Source organism: Xiphias gladius, chromosome 19 (genome assembly GCF_016859285.1).
Source record: "Xiphias gladius isolate SHS-SW01 ecotype Sanya breed wild chromosome 19, ASM1685928v1, whole genome shotgun sequence".
Classification (NCBI taxonomy): domain Eukaryota; kingdom Metazoa; phylum Chordata; class Actinopteri; order Istiophoriformes; family Xiphiidae; genus Xiphias; species Xiphias gladius.
Window position 1 is genome coordinate 11,903,898 of NC_053418.1, and position 22,757 is coordinate 11,926,654.

General features: G+C 41.6%; 2 protein-coding genes across 2 annotated transcripts in view; both read left to right on the forward strand.

Annotated features, from left to right (window-relative positions):
• The first annotated feature begins 773 nt into the window (after positions 1 to 773).
• foxd5 (forkhead box D5) lies at positions 774 to 2,070 on the forward strand. The gene has a single exon (XM_040155978.1). It carries the CDS (start codon positions 774 to 776, stop codon positions 1,845 to 1,847), a length of 1,074 nt encoding a protein of 357 aa, XP_040011912.1. The 3' UTR covers positions 1,848 to 2,070.
• Positions 2,071 to 3,271: 1,201 nt separating this feature from the next.
• Positions 3,272 to 22,757, forward strand: part of pgm5 (phosphoglucomutase 5) — a 29,765-nt gene continuing 10,279 nt past the window's right edge. The window contains exons 1-9 of the mRNA XM_040155805.1: positions 3,272 to 3,763; positions 5,485 to 5,647; positions 5,809 to 5,955; positions 6,739 to 6,864; positions 6,981 to 7,171; positions 9,256 to 9,410; positions 17,933 to 18,048; positions 21,522 to 21,657; positions 22,481 to 22,664. Coding sequence (XP_040011739.1) covers positions 3,506 to 3,763; positions 5,485 to 5,647; positions 5,809 to 5,955; positions 6,739 to 6,864; positions 6,981 to 7,171; positions 9,256 to 9,410; positions 17,933 to 18,048; positions 21,522 to 21,657; positions 22,481 to 22,664 — 1,476 coding nt within the window. The 5' untranslated portion in view covers positions 3,272 to 3,505. The remainder of the gene's footprint in view (positions 3,764 to 5,484; positions 5,648 to 5,808; positions 5,956 to 6,738; positions 6,865 to 6,980; positions 7,172 to 9,255; positions 9,411 to 17,932; positions 18,049 to 21,521; positions 21,658 to 22,480; positions 22,665 to 22,757) is intronic.

Here is a 22,757-nt window from a genome sequence, read left to right on the forward strand (position 1 = left end):
CGGGTTAGGCGTGGCGTTAAAAATCCCAAGAATATCTCACCTCCGACTGTGCTGCTGTACTTCTGTAATATCAAACGATTAAACGGGACAGGCACAGGACAATATCTTCATAAAGTGCACATGTCCACGGGGCACAGACCAGCCGAAGTCCCTGTCGTTGTGCTTGATGTAGAAAAGGTGATTATCCAAAATAAAACACTAGGTATAGAGCCCGAGCTTACCACACATTGTGTGACTACAGAGAGGAATTGGCTGTGAAGCAGCAAGCTGTGATTCTTTTTCTTTTTTCTTTCTTTTTTCTTTTTTTTTCTTTTGATGTAATTTTGTAAGTTGTTGGGTCCCGTTTCAGCCGTTTGACAATTCAAATAAAACGCACAAAAAGTTTACCCCACATCGGCTAAAATACAACCAACTGCCACCAGAAACTGGGCTTTCCGCGCATGGGTAGGCCCTGTGCACTTCGGGACAACCCGAGTCCCCCCCCCCCCCTCGCCCGTGTGCCTGCTTCCTCCGGCTCCCCGCGGCGAGGGGCTACTCTGATAGGTTCAGAGGGTTAATGGGACTGGCCTGCGGGGCAACAGGCTCTCAACATATAAAGCCTCCGCTCTCACAACCCCAGCAAGCAGCCGGTGCACAAGGTTTAAGAGGAGCCAGACGGTAGATGCGCGTTTTACGCACGAGTAGTTGCCTTTGGTTTTTACGCACGGCGAGCCCTTAGTGCCTCTTCGGCACAGTCGAGTTTTGAGGTGTTCGTGAACATCCCGCGTGTGACCATGACTCTCTCCAGTGAATTTGAGGCTTCACAACACGCTGCCTTGCCTCCGGAGGAGGATGAGATTGACATAGTGGGCGAGGATAAGCCTGCCCGCGTGCGTTTATATCGAAATGACTGCTCGACGGACGCCGGCTCCTCAGCAGAGTCCGGTGCCGAATTTGACTCCTCCGAGCCGGACTCATCGGGGGAGAGTGAGAACAGTTTCTGCGCAGACGCACCGCCGTCCAGGAAAGCCCAGAGCGGCTCGGTAAAGCCTCCCTACTCCTACATTGCCCTCATCACCATGGCCATCCTGCAGAGCCCGCTGAAGAAGCTGACGCTGAGCGGCATCTGTGACTTCATCAGCAACAAATTCCCCTACTACCGAGACAAGTTCCCCGCTTGGCAGAACTCCATCCGGCACAACCTCTCCCTCAACGACTGTTTCATCAAGATCCCGAGGGAGCCCGGGAACCCGGGCAAAGGTAACTACTGGTCTCTTGACCCAGCCTCAGAAGACATGTTCGACAACGGCAGCTTCCTGCGACGAAGGAAGCGGTTTAAGAGAAACCAGCCCGAGTTCGGCAAAGACGGACTTATGTTTTATTCCAGCCTGAACTGCTACCGGCCGTACGGGCAACCGTATTGCGTACAGGGCCAGGTGAGCCCCCCGCCCGCCGCTCCTGTCCGGTACGTGCCCCTGCAGGAGGGCATCATGATGCCACCCTCTTCCTATCACCTTCTACCGCAGACCCTGAACAATCACAGGAAGTGCAGTGGGCCTAAAGACTTGAGAGCGCCGCTTTGCTCCACGGAACCCGCTGGGCCAAAGCCTGGGCCGCAGGCGAAGTGCTCCTTCAGCATCGACAGCATCATGAGCAAACCCTCTCCCGCCAGTCCCCAGAACCCGAACCCGAACCCGCAGCAGAGCCATCACGGCCACCTGGGATACGGTCCTCTGATGTCGGGCCCCGCGGCCTGCTTGGTTCCGACGCTCCTGCAGGCTCCCAGGACTCCATTCTGCCCTCCTGCCATGCTGAGCAATGCCCCTTTAATAAATGAGCATCTCAGACTCCCTTACCCTCGCTGCTGAAGCCTTTGGTCATTTAAAAAAGAAAGAAAAGAAGAAAGAAAAAAAAAACCTCTACAGTGTCTGTATGTTTGATGCTATGTGAAGACACGTTGGCGTAGCTCATTTCTTAAAGAAATATTTTTAATTGCATGATATTTATGTGCGTTGACATCAAAGTTATGTCCTAGAAGAAATCATTGTAAATAAGATGAGTGGTAATATATTTGTGAGACTCGCTGCAGTTGAAACCCTCGTTGATGAATGTGTTTTTTGTTATTAATTAACGTGTCAAAATAAACGTCTGAAAAATATCTGCTGTGCTGTTCTTCATTTGGTTACTTACAACAAGGATGTGCAGTTTGTAGTTTGGGTCCGGGGCAGCCTGCCGAGTTGGATATAAGCTACATAAAACCTCAAAGTCATTTACACAACAAATGAATGGGCACGATGCCATCGCGTAACTTAAAGGTGCAGAAGTCCCTGTTGATCAAAAATAATGAAAGCCGCAGATGTGTAAGAGAGGCACAGAAATGTGGGCCTGCCGCAACCACCACGCTTCCGTTTCTCAAAATTGCATCCCGCGAGTTCGTTTACTGCGCAAAATTAAAAGTAAAAGAAGTGAAAGATTCACAAAGATCTGCTCGGTTGTTGTGGTTGTTAGGGATCTATTTGTAGAGAGACGAGCGCGCTCTTAGATTCACAAGAGAAGTTCAGTTCTTTCTTCCAGCCTCAAGGTCGCACTGTTTGCCAAATAATGGAGCCGACATGTTGCGCCTGATGTTGGCTTCTTGTGACGGGCCACTTAATGCTGTGAGGTTGCAGGCCAACAATCACAGTGTAACAGTTTCGATTCCTTTTTGCATTTAAAATCTATACCAAATATATATATAAAGATATATAGAGATAAAGATATAGAGATATATAGATATATAGAGAGATATATATAAAGATGGATATAGATAGATAGATAGATAGATAGATAGATAGATATAGTGTGGACCATCCTGAAACAAATCTGATTGAAATCAAAGAGAAAAACGGTGCTGTGAGTGGAGTGAAGTTTCGCTCGGTGCACTCTCATTTCCCACTTTTGAACTCCCGTAAGTGCCTCCAGTCACGGCTTATGCCTTCATACCGGGCAGTGTGGACAGCACAGACACAGGCAGTGTCCGGTTGCAGACCGGGCCCGAAACAATTCCCCTCTGCCTCCAGTCAGAGGTCTATTTTTGGCCTGAGGCTCAGCTGATTGTGGGCCTTGAAGATTCTGGCCCTCCCAGATTTTTTTTTTTTTTTTTTTTTTTGCAGTCAGTTGTTCATGCTTATTAGGAAAAGAGGGAGTTGTCTACCAGCAGAGGAGAGTTCTGCTGAATGTTTAGTTTAGTACTGAGGGATGCAGCTCTCTTGGCTCTTGCACCAGTGGTCGAGGTGAGAGCGTTTTTGGCTGAGTCGTTCCTTTCATTATAGCCTCTACATCCCGGTGTGGGGCTGCCGTCACTGCTCTCCACGACAAGGACAACTGTAGCCTCACTCAACAGTCTCCCACAAGGTCCACCTTTGAGCTGCCAATCCGCCGCAGCCCCACTGCTCTTACTCTGTGGTCGGATCCCACCGGTCGCCAACTCCAGACCCAGCTTCAGGTTCTTCGATCGGCGTCCTCCCGTTGGGTCCCGGCGAGGAGGATGGAGACGAGCCCCATCCCGGTCGTGACGGTCCAAACCGCCCCCTTCGACGACCAGCGGCCCGGTACCAACGGGCTGCGGAGGAAGACAGCGGTGTTCGAGGGCAAGAAGAACTACCTGCAGAACTACGTCCAGAGCGTCTTGTCCTCCATCGACCTGCGGGACCGACAGGGCTGCACCATGGTGGTGGGCAGCGACGGCCGCTACTTCAGCCGAGCTGCCATCGAAGTGATAGTGCAGATGGCAGCTGCCAATGGGGTAAGAAGGTGGGGGGGGGGTCTCACACCGAGACTGCCGTGCATTTCTTTCACCATATCAACATGTGGGGAAAAAAACCTTTGACCAAGTAGAAGATCAACTCTTTTGTTATTTCTTATTCGTGTAAAAGGAACCTTTTAAGTTTGATATGTTTATGATAAAGTTTAATTATCATAATTTCTTCTCGCTTCATGGAAAATGTCAAAGGTAATCATGTATGAAAACAAAGTTCAGGAAGCACTGTGGCCCTTACAAGATGCAGTGATAAGGTGGTCTGTACATGATAACTTATTAGGCTGGCTAATTTACTGCCAGCACTTCTTAAAAAACATGGTACGATTTTTCTGGCAAAATATTAAACCAGACCTTTATAAATACATTACATATTTACTTGTTACTTAACGTATTTGGTGCATGTTTGTTTATAATTACAATACTTGCTGATATACCACCTCAGCTAATGCGGCATCTCCTCATACAAAGAGAAACTTGAAAGGCTCAGACTGGGTGAAAGTAATGATCTGTGGTGTTAGAACACGCAAACTTGTCCCCCATCCAAAAAGTGATCTGATCCCAAAGTGTCAGCAGCAGATAAATGAAAATAGGAAGAAAGAGTTAGAGACACAAAGAGGAGGAAAAGCCGCACAGCTCAGTTAAAACGCTCGCTCCGAGATCTTTGTGATTGGTTTGGACAGGTTCCAAAGGAAAATCTGAAGGGAATATAATTTGTTTTTGAGATCGGTCCTTTTTCTGCTGGCCCAGCCAAATGTCTCTTGATGTCGGTCTTATCAGCACTTCCATCCATCCTGCCCTATTTTCCTGCCTCACCCCCCCCCCCCCCATCTGTCCTAGGCCAAACAGCTTGCTTTGGGGATCCCCTGTTATATGGCATTGAACCAAAAGGCAGGATAGTGGCAAATAGTGCAGATTACCCACCCAGTATGTCGACCGTTCTTTTTATACTGGCTACCGAATAAATTCTAAACATAGTGAGAACTAACAGAGTTCTTTATACGTGTTCTTAGGTTATTACACACAATACTGTGCAGGCTAAATGCACTACATCTCTTAGGGTTTTCTTTCACTTTCTCTCTCGGTCCTTTATATTTGCATGCAACATGCCGGATGTTTCGAGGATATACACTGACGTCAGGAGAATACATTCCTCTCCAGTGAGGACACTTTTATTTATTTTAGCTGATATGAAGGGTATTATGGGATGCTCCTAGTATTACCACTTAAAAAGTAGCATACACATTATACATGGAGGGTGTAGCTCAGTTATTTAGGCACCCTCTTGGGGCAGACAATTTGCTTTTTAAAGGCGGGCTGTCCATTAATCAGCTGTAGCATGACAAGAGGCTTTGGGCCAGTTTTGCTTTTAGTCCAGGTCAGACCTGGACTCTTGAACTTTTTCAGGTGAGAATTGAAAAAAATAAGTGTTTTTAGATTTTATGTCACAGCCAGCTCAAGAAACACTACCTGACATTTGTCTGCTTCATTTTCCCATAGATGGTCACTTTTTCACAGAACAATTTTCCAGCCTAATTTCATATATACAAATTTTGAGAAACATCCGTGGCAGCCACAAAAGATGGTAGAGCCCGAAACTTTCAATTTATAAGACAATTGCAGCATATCAGAAAGCGTTATTACAATAGGTGACATCCTGGAATGATACACAACAGGCATTGCGCCTCACTAATATCTTTGCTGTGCAGATTGGTCGTCTGGTAATCGGCCACAACGGCCTCCTGTCCACCCCTGCTGTTTCCTGCATCATCAGGAAGATCAAGGCCATTGGTGGGATCATCCTCACAGCTAGTCACAACCCCGGAGGCCCTGGTGGAGACTTTGGAATCAAGTTCAATGTGGCAAACGGAGGTGACAAAGGATGCCATTTTTTTGTTTGTTTTTTCAGGATGAAGGAGAAGTTTTATGACAATGTCTAGAGTCAGGGATGTTTTTTTTAATAGGAAAAAAAAATCAATGCCAGTGTTGCTTAAGTTTACAAATATTAATGTATGTCTTTATTTTGCTGGCAGGCCCGTCTCCGGACACAGTGATGGAGAGGATCTACCAGGTGAGCCGGACACTTGAGGAGTATGCCATCTGCCCTGATCTCCGCATTGACCTCTCCAGGCTGGGGAGACAAGAATTTGACCTGGAGAACAAGTTCAAACCTTTCCGAGGTGCAAGACACACTCACTCCATCACTCATTCAATCACTCATTCAGTCACTCACTCACTTTTGTACGTTCGTCTGTCACTATTCACTAAGTGAATATTAAAACAAAATAACCAGCCAAAATTTAAAATGTTAAGGCATTTCAGTAGCACTTTCTAATAAGGCAACGTTTCTAACAGTTAATAAATTGTAGCTAGCGGTTTTAGAAATGATTAATAAAATGTTTACTCTTGCTTTATAGATCCATTAACAAAAACGTTTGGGTTGCCAGGTTGTGAAAAATTTCTGCGGTTGGGCAAACTGTTTACTTGATGAACCAAAGAGCTAAAGGAATTTATCATAACCTTTAAACCCAAATGTTTTCCTTATTAATGGATTACAACTAATCTATAATGCATTAGTAAATTATTAATTAACCATTAATAAATCAATCAAATCAATTTGTTCCAAATTATAGACGGTTTATATAGGCGGCGCCATTTCTTCTTTCTAAGCCTCGGTCTGAAGACAAGTGACGTGTGCCAGGTCAAAACTTTTCTGCATCATTTGTGTTGGTATGGGCCAAACTAGAAATCAGCACTATAATATATTAGCATAAATCATGGCTCATACTTTGGGGCATCTGTAGAAATAAATGTCGATCATTGCCTTTTCTGTATAAATACTCTGGATTGATCTTACTTTGGCACACAGTTGTATGCGCTGTAAGTTGGGTGGCATTTGCACAAATGCTTACAAAAAAACAAATTGCCATGCAGTACTAATGGTCTCTTCTCTGTGTTTTCAGTGGAGATTGTAGACTCAGTTGAGGTGTATCTACAGCTGCTGCGGAACATCTTTGACTTTAATGCCATTAAGAGTCTCCTCACAGGACCAGATCAGCTAAAGATACACATAGATGCAATGAATGGAGGTGAGACAAATCATCATCCCCTCATTCAACCCCCTAAGCTGCTGTTGTTGTTAATTATTTGGTCAATGCCTCTCGTCTTCTCTTCTCTTCTCTTCTCTTCTCCTCTCGTGTTACAGTTATGGGCCCCTATGTACGTAGGATCCTATGTGATGAGTTGGGGGCCCCGGCTAACTCCGCTGTCAACTGTGTCCCTCTGGAGGACTTCGGCGGCCGCCCTCCTGAGCCCAGCCTGACTTACGCCACCTCTCTGGTAGATGCCATGAAAGGAGGCGACTTTGGCTTTGGAGCTGCATTTGATGCGGATGGGGTAAGACATCTGCTATCTATGTGTTGTTTAAAAGGGTTTTTTATAGCATTTTAAAACCTTTCTAGATAATCAAATTAACTATGTGATGAGGGTGGACAATATGATTTCATCTGTCAATGCAGCACTCATGCCCTGACTTTTTCTAACCCCACGCGACCTCCTGACAGAACTTGGTCTTGAATGACAAATTAATGAATGTCAAATTTTTCAGATTCAAATGCTTACAGTTTATCCTGGGAGGCTTGTCGGTGTTGCTGCCATGTAGAAACAAGCTTTCAAAAAGTCCTGCCATCACCACAGCACTGACACACTACCGTGTTAGATGTATTGAATGACAACATTTTAGGAGCACAGGAAAACTATGGTGGTATTACTATGATTACATACGTTGTCATATTGCTCGTTGCCTCTATTGGTATTGCCGTCACTCAAAATTAAAATAACACTTTCCATAAACCCCATTGTGTCCCATCAAAAATGTTACATACTGTATGTTGCCGAAGGTTTCGTTCTGTAAAAAGGCTAACATCTTCAAAGTAATTTTTTTCAAAGGCCTTTCATTTATCACACTATCTGGCATTCCCTAAGCGTCTTAGAGCCTGAGTAATACGTTTATGGCCCCTTCACTTGTTGTGTGCCATAAAATGATAAAAGTCGATGGTGGAAAATTTAATCTGTTGAGAAATGCACACACTAAGTGGAGAATGGAAGAAGTTGCCGATATCTGTTGGTTCATTTCTTTACAAACATTAAAATGGCAATGATTTTTTTGTGTTACATAGGTTCCTTTTATGATATTGACGTACCATGGTATATCCTGGGTTATGATATGTCACTCAGCAATACATTCGTTAATACATTCATAACCTGTTGGATTTATTCTTTATCAGAAAGAAAAACTCAAGCAATTTAGACTCCACCCACAGATAGCAGAGAGAACCTTATTTATTTATTTATTCGTGTTTGTTTGCTTGTTGATAATAGGAAGAAAGGCAATGGGAGGTGAATAAATCTGTATCCATGATGGTCAAACAATCAGCTCACTTTTTCCACACTGTCATCCAATAGTCATTTCTCCTGTATACACACACACACACACACACACACACACACACACACACACACACACACACACACACCCTTCACCCTTTGCTAAATAAATTAGCTTAACATCAGGAGAATTATGTCATATCTGCTCTGTTTCTCCCACAAGGATCGGTATCTTCACAGTCATTAGCGCCAGTGGTTATAATCTTACTGGGTGAACGTTTCTTTTTTGGGGTCGCTGTTATATAATACTGTAACTGAAAAAGTACTTCACAGCTCAGTTATTTATGGCTCAGACTGTCCAATGTTTTATGAACGTTAGCTGAAGAGATTCGCAGGCACAGTGTCTTGAATTGATATAACGTACATTGTATTTATGTACAACTTTTTTTTTTGTTAACAGCAATATTCTTCCCTTAAAGGATAAGGCTTTTTTTATTCACCTTTTTTTCTTAGTGTCAACAAATCCCATGAAATGATCAAAACTGACAAAGTGTTGGTCCATCTCTTAATATTTTCCAATTTCACTACTCTGTCAGTGGAATTCAGCCCCAGGCCCAATAGTTCCTACAGAGGACGTTAATCTTTAAAAACAGGTTAGCCATATACAGTGTTGTTGTTATTATTATTTATTTTTTAAAAAGGTTTCTTAATTTCCTAAACAAGCAGTCCACTGTAGTGGCTCAAGAAGAGTTAAAGGTGCATCTGTGGGGCACTATTTTCAGCTGTAGTTTCACACACAGAGCAAGTGAGTATTTATGGCAGCATGTGTGATTGACTCAAAATACACTACAGTGGCCACATTCATCGTAATGAAGTAGTTATTTGACAACAATGGAGGCTTTTGGCACAGAGGAATAAGCTACATGAGGCTTTGGCTATATAGACAATACTTGCTGGGAGGAACAATTTATTGGTCTTTTCATAGGATTTGTTGGCACTAAGCAAAATTTAAAAGCCAAATTAGTCAAATACAGTCCTATGCGGTCGTCTCGTATTATTACACTTAAAACTGTATGACGTTGTGCTGTTGTCAGGACCGGTACATGATCCTTGGAGAAAATGGCTTCTTTGTAAACCCTGCTGATTCAGTGGCCATCATGGCTGCCAACCTCCCCACCATCCCCTACTTCAGACAGCACGGCGTCAAAGGTTTTGCCAGGAGTATGGCCACCAGCACTGCCCTTGACAGGTACAACACACACACACACACACACACACACTCAGTAGAACTAAGGGGTCTTGTCACACCACCCTCGACGCCTCCCCAGAAACTCCTGCAGCAGCCCGATCTCTGGAGAGGGACGACACTCCCAAATGGAGACTCACCCACTATGATTAAGACTATGAGATCACACACACACATTCACACACGCACACATTTACTCACCGCCTATAAATATTGTCTGTTATGTAAGACTAAAGCCAAGCAGAGGGTGCTGAGTGAGAGGATGTGATCACAGCTAAAGTCATCCCCATTAGCATTGTTCCAGTAGGAGGGATCCCAGTGCTGCACCCCGCTGAGGCTTCAACAGAATGCTGCTCAAGGGAACCGTGCCATTAAATGCAATGAGAGAACCAGAACAAATCCACTATAGTTAGTTAAGACTATGTATATGTGTAGTTTTACAAAGCATTTTGGCTCACCTAATTAGATCCATGTTTTTTTTCCCAATTTTTAGTCTGTGTAATGTATCACTGAATTTGAATATTAACTTAATTCATTTTCTTAATTTGTGAACCATAGACCTCGTAGAAAGGTTTCAGCTGCCAACTCTGATAACTGTTTCAACAAACCCCTTTTGACCTCTTATCATTATTTATTGACTTTTATTATGGCCTCACCTTGACCCTTAACACTTTTATACTATCTGAATAATGTGGAAAATTGTCTGCACATCTTTAAGAGTTTGTGGTTGTCTGTGTCTATGGGAGTGTGTTTGTGTGTGCAATCATGTGTCAAAGTGTGTGTGCTCGCATACAACTGTATCTCAACAGAATTGTATCCATATTCAAATGTTTTGCATTATTAAAGTACATTTAGGGTACGTGGGGGAAAATATTTATGGTTTTCCTCAGCATACCAGACAGAATGTTTTGCATTGTACATGAAATTTACTTTATTATAATAATTGCAGTCCTAGACTTCCATAACAGAATGGCTAAGGTTAGGCAACTAAAATTGCTTTGTTAAAGTCACCATGTGTAGAAATGTTTAGAATATTTCAAATTATTCTGATGGTGTACATTTTTTTTTTTTTGTAAAAAAAAAAAAAAAGGAAATGACACAATCCCAGTGACAACTGTAGCAGCTTACACTATATACATTGCTCATTTATCATGGTATCCTTGATCCTTGGTGAAGCGAATGAAGTGATGACGTAGCTAGGCATTTTTTTAACACCACCACTGGAGGAGCCAGATTTTAAAAAATTCAAATTTGACACAGTGGCTTTAAAGTAAGAGAAAAAACAGGATCATGCTTAAAGGTGCTATGTAAATATATAAGTTTTTGCTATTGCTACGTAGCCAACGTTAGCATTAACGGCTGTTTACTTGCCAGTCTAGAGGAAGCGTTGTGAGTTCAGCATCAAACTTCATTCCCTTACTCGTTAATTCTTCATCCTCTCATGTTGGACTGAAGGCAGACTGGACGCTACAGTGATTCTCTATCACAAAGTGGTATTATGAGACGGGACGGGCCAGGGTTAGCTGGTTAGCATGCTAACTTCAGTAGAAGAAAAGAAGTGATAGGAATAGAAGCAAAACAAGGGTAAACATTGGCGTTGCTTTCCAACGCTGGAGACATTTCTTGGTGAGTAAAGGAATGAAGTTTGATACTGAACTCGCATCGTTTCTTCTAGACTGGTAAGTTAACCGCTGTTAATGCTAACACTGGCTATGTGCTAATAGCAAAAATTTACATATAGCACTTTTTTAGATAACAAAAATGGCACTATTTCCTGTATTTGCATTGAACACTGCCAGGAAACATACTGTACAGTTTATCGCTAATCCAGAATAGCCGATTATGAATAGCATTCATAGTGTGACATATCCGGTAAGTGTCTATATGACTGTGTTTCTTTGTGTGCACATGCACATGCTTCAATGTGTTCGTGTGCGTGTTTGTGAGTGAGTGTGTGCATTAGTATATTAACTGACATTAAGCAACTGACCTCATTGCCAATCCTGATCACTTTGACACTGTTGTGTGTTGTTGCACTGCTCCTTGCCTAAAGCTGTGTCTTATGATGTTGAACAATAATGATCACACTGAAAGAGCTGCTTGAGAGTTTTACTCACACTGGCCCCCACGTCTGCCTTGCCTTGTCATGCACACACACACACACACTCACACACACACACACACACACACACACACACACACACACACACACACACACACACACACACACACACACACGAACACACATTGATTGAGACCTGAGACAAAAGTGTGACATGTCCCACTACATGCCTGAGCCATGGGGCCTCTCGTAAAGCACACAGACGCTCACATACACTTTGTGTAGATAAAAAGGTCTTTTCATTAGTTACTACTAAATATATGTCCTTCATCTCTTTTTGTCCGTTTTCTAAGCATTTTGCCATTTTTGTATTGATGATGACATAAATGTAATTTCCTGGAAGCTCTTACTTGGTTGTGCAATCTGCTGAGAAGTAGAATTACCTTGTTTGATGTCTATTACAGATAATGCCTAAACTACAGATAACATCGTGCTCTGGGCTTTCTGAATAGCTTCGTCAGAAATAAATTGCATTATATAAGATTTTCATTTTTTTCCCTGTTAAACCCAATTTCACCAGTATACTCTTGGGTATGGTGTCATATGCAAAGCACACCTACCTCTTCTATGAGCACTTACTGATAATTAATAACATTGTTGCAGGAGAGGGAAACTTTGTTCAACTCTTTGTTTCATTACCACCACTTAAGTTTTCCACTCAACACTGCTGTCTCTGGAAGAGTAATGTTCATATCTGTATGTCTTTGACAAATTCTAAGAAGTGTTTAAGTGCTTAGTTGTGTGGTGTTGGACCCTGGAGCTGGCCCAAGTGTAGGCCTTTTTAGGAGAGTGAGTGGCCTGTGTGTGCCTGTATGCTGAGTATTTAGACTGAGCAACCCTCCCTGCTGTGTATTTATGCGTAGACAAGCAAACTGTCTTATAAAGGCGCTTGATAAATGTGACGGTGTATATACCATATGTAGTTGAGTGTGTCCGGAGGGAATAAGAGAAATCGACAGAGAGAAAGAGAATGTGTTTGTTTTCAGAAGAGCAGAGGATGGTTTGCTGTGCTGATTTGGAGTCAGAGGGAAAGGAGGCCGGAGTTATAGGTGTGAAATCTTTCATTCCTGGGTGGACTGAGGGTGTCTATATCTGGGTGTGCATGGGTTCTTGTGTGTCACTGTGCACAAAATGTAAGCGAGGACTGATACAAGGAGGGCGGCAGGGGTCAGAGGAGGAGAAAGTGGGAGGGAAATTTTGGTAAAGGAAACATCTGCCTCTCCCTTAACTGTTCCAGGGATGGGAGGATGTAGGGAGAGGAGAGGGCTGAGCCACCGATGTGTTACCAGGATGAAGTCAGAGTTGTTACACTGAATCCTTGATTAGCACTTCAAAGCAGACGAATCAAATGTCTAATATTTTGCTGTAGCTGAAATATATATAAACACAATAAATTGGCACAGATTTAAGGTGTTGCAACACAAAAAAGAGGGTTTGTGCTATCACAGAGCAGAGGTTCCCAACCCTTTTGGTCTAATGTATCCACACAACCCTACCAGAAGAGTTCAACTACCCCCTTATAAACAAAACCAGTCATGTTCTAAATGTGTTCAATTAAATTCATTTTAAAATGGGTGTTTTTAAAAAAAAAAGATATTTTTTCAGTAGGTTTGGTTGAGTTGGCATTCGTACCACTGCCCGTTTCAACCATTTATCCATTACTTTTAGCTATTTATTACATCCTCCTTTTGTGCAAAGTTTTCACACACTCTTAATCACAACATATTACAACTGAGAGGTGTGTTCTGTGCAGTCTGCCTGTCGTAGTTTTTTTTTTTTTAAACCACATACAGTACCTGCGAGTAACTGCAGAAGTACCACATCAGGTATATTTATCCCTGGTTGGGATTCACTGTCATAGACTTGGAATGGATCTAAAGCATTCACTCTGCTGAAGTCAACACTGTCCCAACAAGACCATACCACATCAATTTTGGTAGGGCTGGACTTGTGTTCCCATGTAAAGCTGCCAAAGTTGAGATCATTTCAAAAAACTGAGAAATGCTAAAAAAATAAAAAAAAATAAAAAAGCCTACTAAGAACAACTGTGAAATGCTGTCATCAGGCTCCAATGTTGTGTTATGCACCAGTATTTTAAAAGGAGGCAGGAGGCAGAAGGTTGCCAAGTTAAACATTGACCCACCAAGCACACTTGTCCACCTCATATAATATTAAATGGTAAATATATTTTTGACATAGCTTTCGAAAAGCTTAGACAACTGTTTTGAACCCATGTCAAAAACGTACTTTGATACAGATTCCACAAAACAATGTAGTTTACAGCTATGACCATTTACAGAAATCATCTTAACTTTATTTATTTTCGAGGAGTTTCAGTACTGGCCACTTAGCAGCATCTTCAGTGTATTAAATTTCCGTGTTGTCCAGTGAGGGTTCCTGGTTCAGGTCAAGAAGAAATCACATTTGAAGTCCAAGTAAAGCTCCAGCATGCCGTGCGTTTTGTCATAATGCCAGTGTAAAGCTTTCAAGTCTGGACTGTGCTCTCTTCAGAGAGGGAGGTGAGGAGTGAGGGCACTGGATGCTATGTTTGGTAAAATATCAAGCCAAGACCAAGAGCTGGCAATATTTCTCTCTGCAGATGTGGGGAAACCTCATCGTTCACTTTACTCCTCAGTATTTACCGATGCACAAGAGAGAGATATACAGAAGAAGACAAAAAAGAGAAAGAAAACAAGGGATAAACTCAGTGAGTCTATGCATGCGTGTTTTTGTTGCCGGTGAAGTCATTTTGTAAGTGTGTGTGCATCAGTTTGTGCGTACATTTGTAATCCAGAGCCTTGAGTTCAGAGGATGAAGATGATGGAAGGTAGACATATCTGAGCCCAGTTATGAAATCTCTGTCTGCTCTTCACCTTATGGGGACAAAGCATCCAAATGATTCAAAAGACAGACCTTCTCTAGCTCTCTTCCACTTCATTTCATCCTACAGGCAGGATAAGTGTTGCAGAAAACTACTATCTAAACATGGATGAGTTTAGACAGACAGAAAGACTGCATGACAGGCGAGACCTACTCAGTGCATCAGGCATTTTAGAAGACACTGTATATGTAAGTAAAAGCCAGATTGTAAAGGTAAAATCAACCAAATTTAAAAAATATAGTTTGATTAAAATTCTGTAAAACATATTTTAGGGAACTTTCCCAACCTAACCTAGTGATTATTAGTTTAAACAGCCTCGCCCCAGTGGAAGAGTTTGATTGTTTTAAAGTCCTTATTAAAATCAATGTTAATTAAATTTACAATTAAGTGAATCATACAACCTTTAAAGACAGGACATTGAACTGGCATCATTAACTGGCACATTTAATGGCATTGATATTGATGATTTTTGAACAGCAGTGTTGTGTATGCAAATTTAATGAATGTTTTTATCAATGGTTTTCTCAGTGTGTCATTTGAGTGACTGATTATTAACCATTTAAGAAGACTATATATTATCTGATGGCACACCTCAACTTCCACGGTTACAGACTGTCAATCCTAATTTTAAAAATTTGGCCGTTTCAGAGCAAATAATATTTTCCTGCCTTATATGATAAAGGCAATAGACAACACATTGACTCTTTACCCAAATTCTGTCCTTTACTAGTGTGAGAAAATGGAAAGCGACAGACTATAGAGCCTTACAATTGAGAGGTCACACCTACACACGGGGGGGATTACAGCCCTAAATAGAAACCGTCCAAGTTCATTCCTTGTGTCTCTAGTCAATTTCATCGGCCAACATTTTCCTGTTTTGGCAAAGCCTGTGGAGAGAGAGAGGCAGCATCCACTGGGTCTGGCTGGTCTGACACAGTGTACGGCTTGTGTTTGGTACTCTCTCTAAATGAAAAGAGAATTCTAATATTATGGACTGACATCTAAACATGATAACCTGTGATGTCTTCTCTTAATAAACGCTTACCAACGTGTTAATATTTTTTCTATCTTTCTATTCCAATTATGTGTGTATACTTTGTAGTCTTCAGAATTAAATACCTCCCTTGCTTGACCTTAAAGCTTGTACCAGTGGATCTAAAACGCAGTGGATCTGATACTTCATTTCTGACTTTTGTTTCAAGAATGTCATATCAAATGTGTAAGTGTAGAAAAAGACCGGGCTGAACTTGTTGTTTGTGCTTTTGTCAACTGTAGTGTTTATGCTGTTAAGTTAAAGCTCTTCTGGTACAATAATTAAACTTTAGAAAACACTATCCTCAATATTCTCACACTGTTAACAACTTTGTCCAAACATTTTTGCAACATGGTTAGAAAATTGAACGCTGGTAGGGTCACTTTCAGTGCTTGTGTTGGCTGTGGACGTGCCATTTAAAACTGCCATTCAAAAGCTTGTCAGAAGGCCATGTTTTAATTTCTTTTTTGGGAATACCAAGCTTTCCGTTCCAGCTGTTGCTTTCCCAGGGGGGAATAAAGCTGGTTTACTCTTATTTGGTAATTTATGCAATCGTAATGTAAACAACTGTACTCGCAACTGTACTTGAGATTGACATTTTTACATTGTTTGTTTCTTTGGGAGCAGTAAATGTTTTTTTTTTTTTTTTATTATTTTGCCCACCATTTCTTAGTGGTGTCCTGGGAATTGTGTTTACAGTTTGTGGTGGTTACTGAGGAGGCGTGGATGATTTGGTTGAGGATTGGTTGAAGAGTGTTCTGTGGGGAGCAACCGCACGGCCGAACCAACAACAATATTTTGTAAGCACTCAAAAACTACACCTTACATCGTCAGGATACTAGAAATACTAAGGTCAAGAGTTCCTCCAGTGGAACCCAACCCCCTTTTTTGACTAACCACCAAAAAATTCACAATACACTATGGTCAAAATGCTGTCATGATGCCCTCTCCACTCTGTCGGAAGAAAGTCTGGTGAAGATATACGAAATATTATTCTTATTCTTGTTATGCCTTGAAACTGTTAGATTTAAATCTGAATTAACTGATTGTTTGGCCACTGCAGGAGGTAGCAAAAAAAAGGTGTAAACCCAAATCTGACATAACCTTTTAAGTTGATATGGCGGACTTGTTAGCACTTCCAGCAGATACAGAGCAATATCAGCTTTTATTTTGGAGCTATTTGGGCAAACTGGCGAATGTATGGCGACCTGTTTAGCTTCTAAATCGTCAACTCTGTTCACCGGTTAGTTACTAACTTTGCCTGCTGTGTGGTGCTGGGCAGGTACTGTACAGTTTGCTGAGAACAGCTGCTTACTGCTGCGGGAAATAATGCTATAATAATAATTAATAATTGAACCAAAACAGTAAAGTGGAATCCTGTAAAACTACAACACAAAGAGTTGCAGAAATGCTCCATGGAGCTGAGGGGAACTGCAGAGTCGGTGATTGTTGTCCGTTGGTTCAACACTATGAGCAACTCTGTTCACGTACAAGTGGTCATTTGATCCATTGTTATTATAAAAATACTGATCTATAGCACCTCTAAAAAATACTGGCTCTTAACAACATCATGTCAGCTTTTATAAACTCACCATGTGCATGTTATTGTGGAATGTAAGCTCTTCCACGTGTAAATAAAACTTTCAGTTTCCAGAAACAAAACTGAGGACATGACCTCAGTGTCCTTAACATTAGCTGCAACCTTGCCCGTGAGTCTTTGACACTGTGCCATTGGCTGACTCAGATGTTATTACTGAATGTAAATCGTCATCGTTATAATAACCTGTTTAGTTTAGTTTAGTGGAGCAGAGACTAGCAAAAAGAGGGGGTGGGACTTTGGCTCTATGTCAAAGTATTCAGTGCCAAGATGTGATTATTTTAATTACTGCTGATTTTGTTTGTTATTTAATATTATGTTATTTCCGTTTTTGTCCAGATGTGTCAACCCTTTTCTAAAAATGTACCTTTTTATAATAATGCTACTGTAATTCCATTCTATCCAGCCGTACTTATCTGTAAATTTGCACTTAAAAGTTTGATCAGATCTTTCTCTTTGCTCTTTTCCCCTTGAGTCTATTTCTTTGCACTCCCTCTCCTTTGCACCTTTATCCCTCCTCAGGACCCCGACATACACATGTACTCACATACATACACACACATGCACATGCTCTGTAAGTACAGTACGTGGCTCAGGTTCAAAGCAAACATCAGCTAAAAGGTTAACTCACTTTGTTCTCACTGCCTTCACCGTATTAAATTATTGGATGAGCTGTTGGCAGATCATGCTTGTCCTGCAGCATTTGGTTTGCTTTATTTCAAAGGTCAGAGGATTGTTTGCAAGCTTATCTCTATATCAGAACTTGGGAAAGGCTGGCGCTAGATATTGGAGAGATAAATACAGTGTGTGTTAGTGAGCATGAAGTAGACAAGTTGACGACATTGTCTCCAGCTTTGTTTTGGTTTCCGTCTTTCTCTCTGTCCGTTTGTAGGGTAGCCAAAGCCATGAAACTGGCACTGTATGAGACTCCCACCGGCTGGAGGTACTTTGGGAACCTGATGGACTCTGGACGTTGTTCCCTCTGTGGGGAGGAGAGCTTTGGGACAGGTATGATCTAGCACACTGACTCACAATCCCAACAACGAAGCCCTCCACCCATAAAGACAGATTTGTGAATGCTGAATGTCATCAATACAGAAATATATCCAAAACACAGAGACAGGGCCCACAGCCTTTCTGCCTGTGGGTAGAAGGTCAATGATTCGAACCCCTGGACCAGCTTGGAAAATGTGAGTGGGTGTGTGCCCAAGAAATCCCCTCCCCTCAGCAGCAACTGTTGTTGAGGTGCCTGAAAACAAGGCTATCACTAGAGGACTGCAGTAGCCAGCTGCTGCTAACTGAATATGCAGCAGGGACTTGCTGAAACATTCAAACGGCAAGTGTGTTCAGTCTACTTTTCCTTAAAATTAAAAGGGAAATTGCATGTTATTACAACTTGGGCCTTATTTTTTATAGTTTTGGCCATCATTAATTTTGGTTATGATAACACTGTACTCACCGAAGTAATTTCAGAGATCTGGGAACACAGCTCTATCACTACAAAGAACTCCAATAGGGCAAGAAACACAAGCTTTCAGACAGTCAGACATGTTGTAAACGAGTGTTCAGATGGCTGCATTGACAGGTTCATTAAGGGAATGTGAGACAATGAAATACATATATTATATTATATTATATTAAATTATATACACATGGACAATGAAATACATAATACAACATATTCCCTGATGGTGTTGCAGTGTTGCAGCAAAAGATGAGCCAGATTTAACTTTTTGCACAACGACAATGAGCCCTTTGGTTTTGTTTTGTTTTTTAATGCAGTGCTTATGTGTGTTAGAACACATCTTAAATAAGCCAACAGTTCAGCCAGATTTTCTAAATCACTTTATTTGGAGGTAAAACTGGAAGTGAGAGCCAAGTCAAATCAGTTTTATTTATATAGCCTAAAACACAAGTTTGCCTCAAAAGCTTTACAATCTGTATAGCATATGACATCCTCTATCCTATCCTTTATCTTAGGTCCTCTTAGGTCGAGGAGGTCAAAGTTGAACTGGGAAGTGGTCCTGTTAACTGTGTTGGATGTTTACAATGAACTGTATGTGTAATAATTCTAAAAAATTAACTGTTTGCTTTTGTTTTATTCTCCAAATAAATCTGACTAACCATGGGATTTGTTTAAAACCTGTATCACCTGTATCATCTTACTTCGTCTAACGTCTTTTTAGAGATGTTTCCACTTTCATTGCGGGCTCCACAACCAGCATTATGAGTACAATGTTATTATTACAGATAAGAATGGTGGCCAAAACTAAAAAAATAATATCATGGTATTTATGAAATCATCATTGCCCTTTAAAGGTGAAAAAAGTTTTCGCAATTTCCCTATTCCCTTCTCTTCTGCACACTCACCAGCATTTTCCAGTCTTACCGTTGTAAGCGGTGCATCCTGACTGCCTGTAGCTCCAGTCTGAGAGTCGTATAATAAATGTGAGGGCTGTGACCCTGACTGCATGTGTAAATAATCCCCATTCTTCTGCTATAAAAGGAGACAGGGTCTCCCTGAATCACTGCAACATGCCTACAGGCCTCCAGTGGCAGCGGTTTCTACGAATGCAAACGCAGGCACATACATACACAGTCGGAAAATATAAACAATGTGCACGCTGAAATGATACACACACATTTGCTCTTGCCCTCCTTCTACATCTTTTTACCCTTGCTACCCTTCCCATTGCTTCCTTACTTTTCCTCATCTCACTGAATCATTATCTTTATTGGAGAGGATATCTTTGACTTTTGAGAGGTAGGGGGCAAGGGGGGAAAAAGTTCAAAGTGAGAAGAAAAATGTTAGTGGGTGTGAATAAGACAGAGGACAAGAGAAGATTGTAAGAAAGAGAGAAGAGGGAGTTGGGACAGTCCAACCATGAGAAGTATTGACGAGGAGGAGAAAAATGGAAGAAGCAGACATGCAGGGAGCACAGAGGACTATCAGAGCCTAGTCGTTGTCTAGCCATGTAAGGCCAAAAACTCAGAGTCCCGAGTAGTAAATCATCAGAGCTGCACACCGCTCCTGGTCTGCACTAACTCTCATACACTTATTCAAACACACAGAGCCTGAATTATTGCTAATTTAAGTGTTAATTTTCCTAGTTCTGTCAAACCTTGCAATGAAAGTTTTGCTATCAATGCTTTGATTATATTCTACCGGTTTGCAAATGTATAATGCAATCTTCAAAAACAAAACAGTAGTTAGCAACATATCAAAAAAAAAAAAAATTATGTGGGAGGAATTTCTGCTTATCGTTGTATGTGACCCTCTCTTTCTCTGTCAGAGAGTGAGACAAAGGGAGTCAGTGAGACAGGGATTAAATAATGACAACAGTCAGTTTCCTAACAGCTGTTTAATGCTACAGCTGGACACAGAGCTAGGCAGTACACTTCTTGTTTACAGTGTTTGGTTGTTAAAACAATAGCATACAATTATGTTTACTACAAAACAGACATAAAATCTTCATGTCTTTCTTATAAAATATATGTAGATGTATCCTAAAATAAATAGCTACCAAACAGTTCAGTCCATTTTCCACTGCAAGCGCTTACAGGGAAACATTACTAACGCATTCATCTAATTAAAATGTCACAGTGTCCCCTTAACAGATACCTTTACTGTGCAGCTGTCTTTGAGAACAGACTGATAAAGGATGTGATCTGCCCCTCTGTTTGCATGTGTATGTGTGTGTGTGTTTTGGGGTGGGGGGTGGGAGGCATTATTTGTATGGGGGTGTTTGGTACATCTCCAGGCCCAAGCACTCTCTCTGACCTTCTGTGACATACAGTAGAGTTGAGGCCAAAATTAAATGAATCTTTTTTACATTTGCTTGTTATCAGTGTGTTAACAAATGTGTTAAGAATCCAACCCTGTTATTGGCGGGCTCTGTCTTTACAGTAATTAGTATTTTCCCCCAGGTTTCTGAAGAAACTTTGCAGCTCCAGTTTTGTGTTCCGTCTTTGAGATTTTGGGAAATACGCTTATTTGTTATCTTGCTGAGAGTTAAATGATAAGATCGATCCTACTCTCATATCTGTCCCTTGAATATGGAGCTGGAGCCAGGAGACGGTTGGCTCAGTTTAGCACAAACACTGGAAATAGGGAGAAACAGCTGGCACCTATTAGCACCTCTAAAGCTCACTATTGCATTATGTTTTGTTTGTTTCATGGGAAGTTATATGCTATGCCATTTATTGGTTAGGAGCAGTGACTTAGATAGAGCCAGGCTAGTTGCCCCTCCCCTTGTTTCCAGTCTTCGTGCTAAGCCAAGATAAAGGGCTGACAACCAGTTTCTCTTAATTCCTAAAAACTGAATTTTTGGATGTCCTGCATGACACCAAGGTTAAATTAGGTACTTAGCAGACTTATGTCATGGTTATAAGTTATCTCTCATCAGCTCAGTTCAGTTTCACAGTGTATGAGAAGTTTATCAAGAGCTGTGATATTTTTTGTGGGTTTCTTTCTTCTCTAGGTTCAGACCACATTCGTGAGAAAGATGGTCTGTGGTCGGTGCTGGTCTGGTTGTCCATCATGGCGGCCAGGAAACAGGGTGTGGAGCAGATCGTCAGAGAGCACTGGGCCAAATTTGGACGCAACTACTTCTGCAGGTAATCGGCTAAATAATCTCTCCAAATATGGAGCTATTTCTAATGCATTCATTGAGCCACAAGTTTTTCTGATCATTTATCTCTTTATTGGTCCATCCTTGTTTTGTTTTTTTTGTTGAACCACTTTCCTTGTTTGACTCGTTTTATCTTGAATTAATGTAAATCTACAAGGCCTGCGATTGACTTCTTGATTCCCTTTTCCCAAAACTCTCAATCCCCTGTATCCCTACCTAAGCCAAATATGTCTCCCAGGCCTTTGACTTCATCCATTTCTCCTCCAGTCCTCCTCACGGGTTGCACTTGTTCTTATTTTAACCTCTTCCCTGTGAGAGTCAAAGATAGTTACTGCAGTCAGTATTCCCACTGACAGTTGCTGCAGCTTTTCATGTTCCCACAGAGAGTTTGTCTAAAACTGATGCACATTTCCCACAACACATAGCTAGGGAGGATACAGGACAGGCCAAGCACCAGATGACAAAAAAGTCTGCAAAACACAAACATCTGTGATCATTTTGAAATAAATAAACTGGCTCCAGAGACTTTTTTTTTTAGTTAATAATGCATTAGAACATTAAACCAACTTGAAAATCTATCAGAGAAAGAATTAGAAAATGTCCTTCCTTCAGTAAAAGTATGTGTCAGAAAACAACACTTTAAAAACAGTTTTTGTGTCTAACAAGTTTTTACCTTATTACTAAACCTTTCCATTCTTATTCTTATGTTAGATTATGTTAGCTTTTGTTATGTTAGACACAGTTCCATTGCTTGTGTGTGTGTGGGTGGGTGTATGTGCGTGTTTGTTTGTGTGCCTTGTGGTTGTCAGGTTTGACTATGAAGGCCTGGATCCGCGTGCAGCCTTCTACCTGATGAGGGATCTGGAAGCAGTGATCTCAGACAAAGCCTTCACCAGCCAGAAGTTTGCTGTAGGAGACCACATATACAGCGTGGAGAAGGCCGACAACTTCGAGTATATCGACCCCGTGGATGGAACAGTGGCCCGAAACCAGGTCAGTCTGGGAGGATCATGGAGAAAGAATGTAAATGCAGGATGTTACATGACAGAGTTAAACAAGTGAGTAGGGAGGACATAAAGTACTATA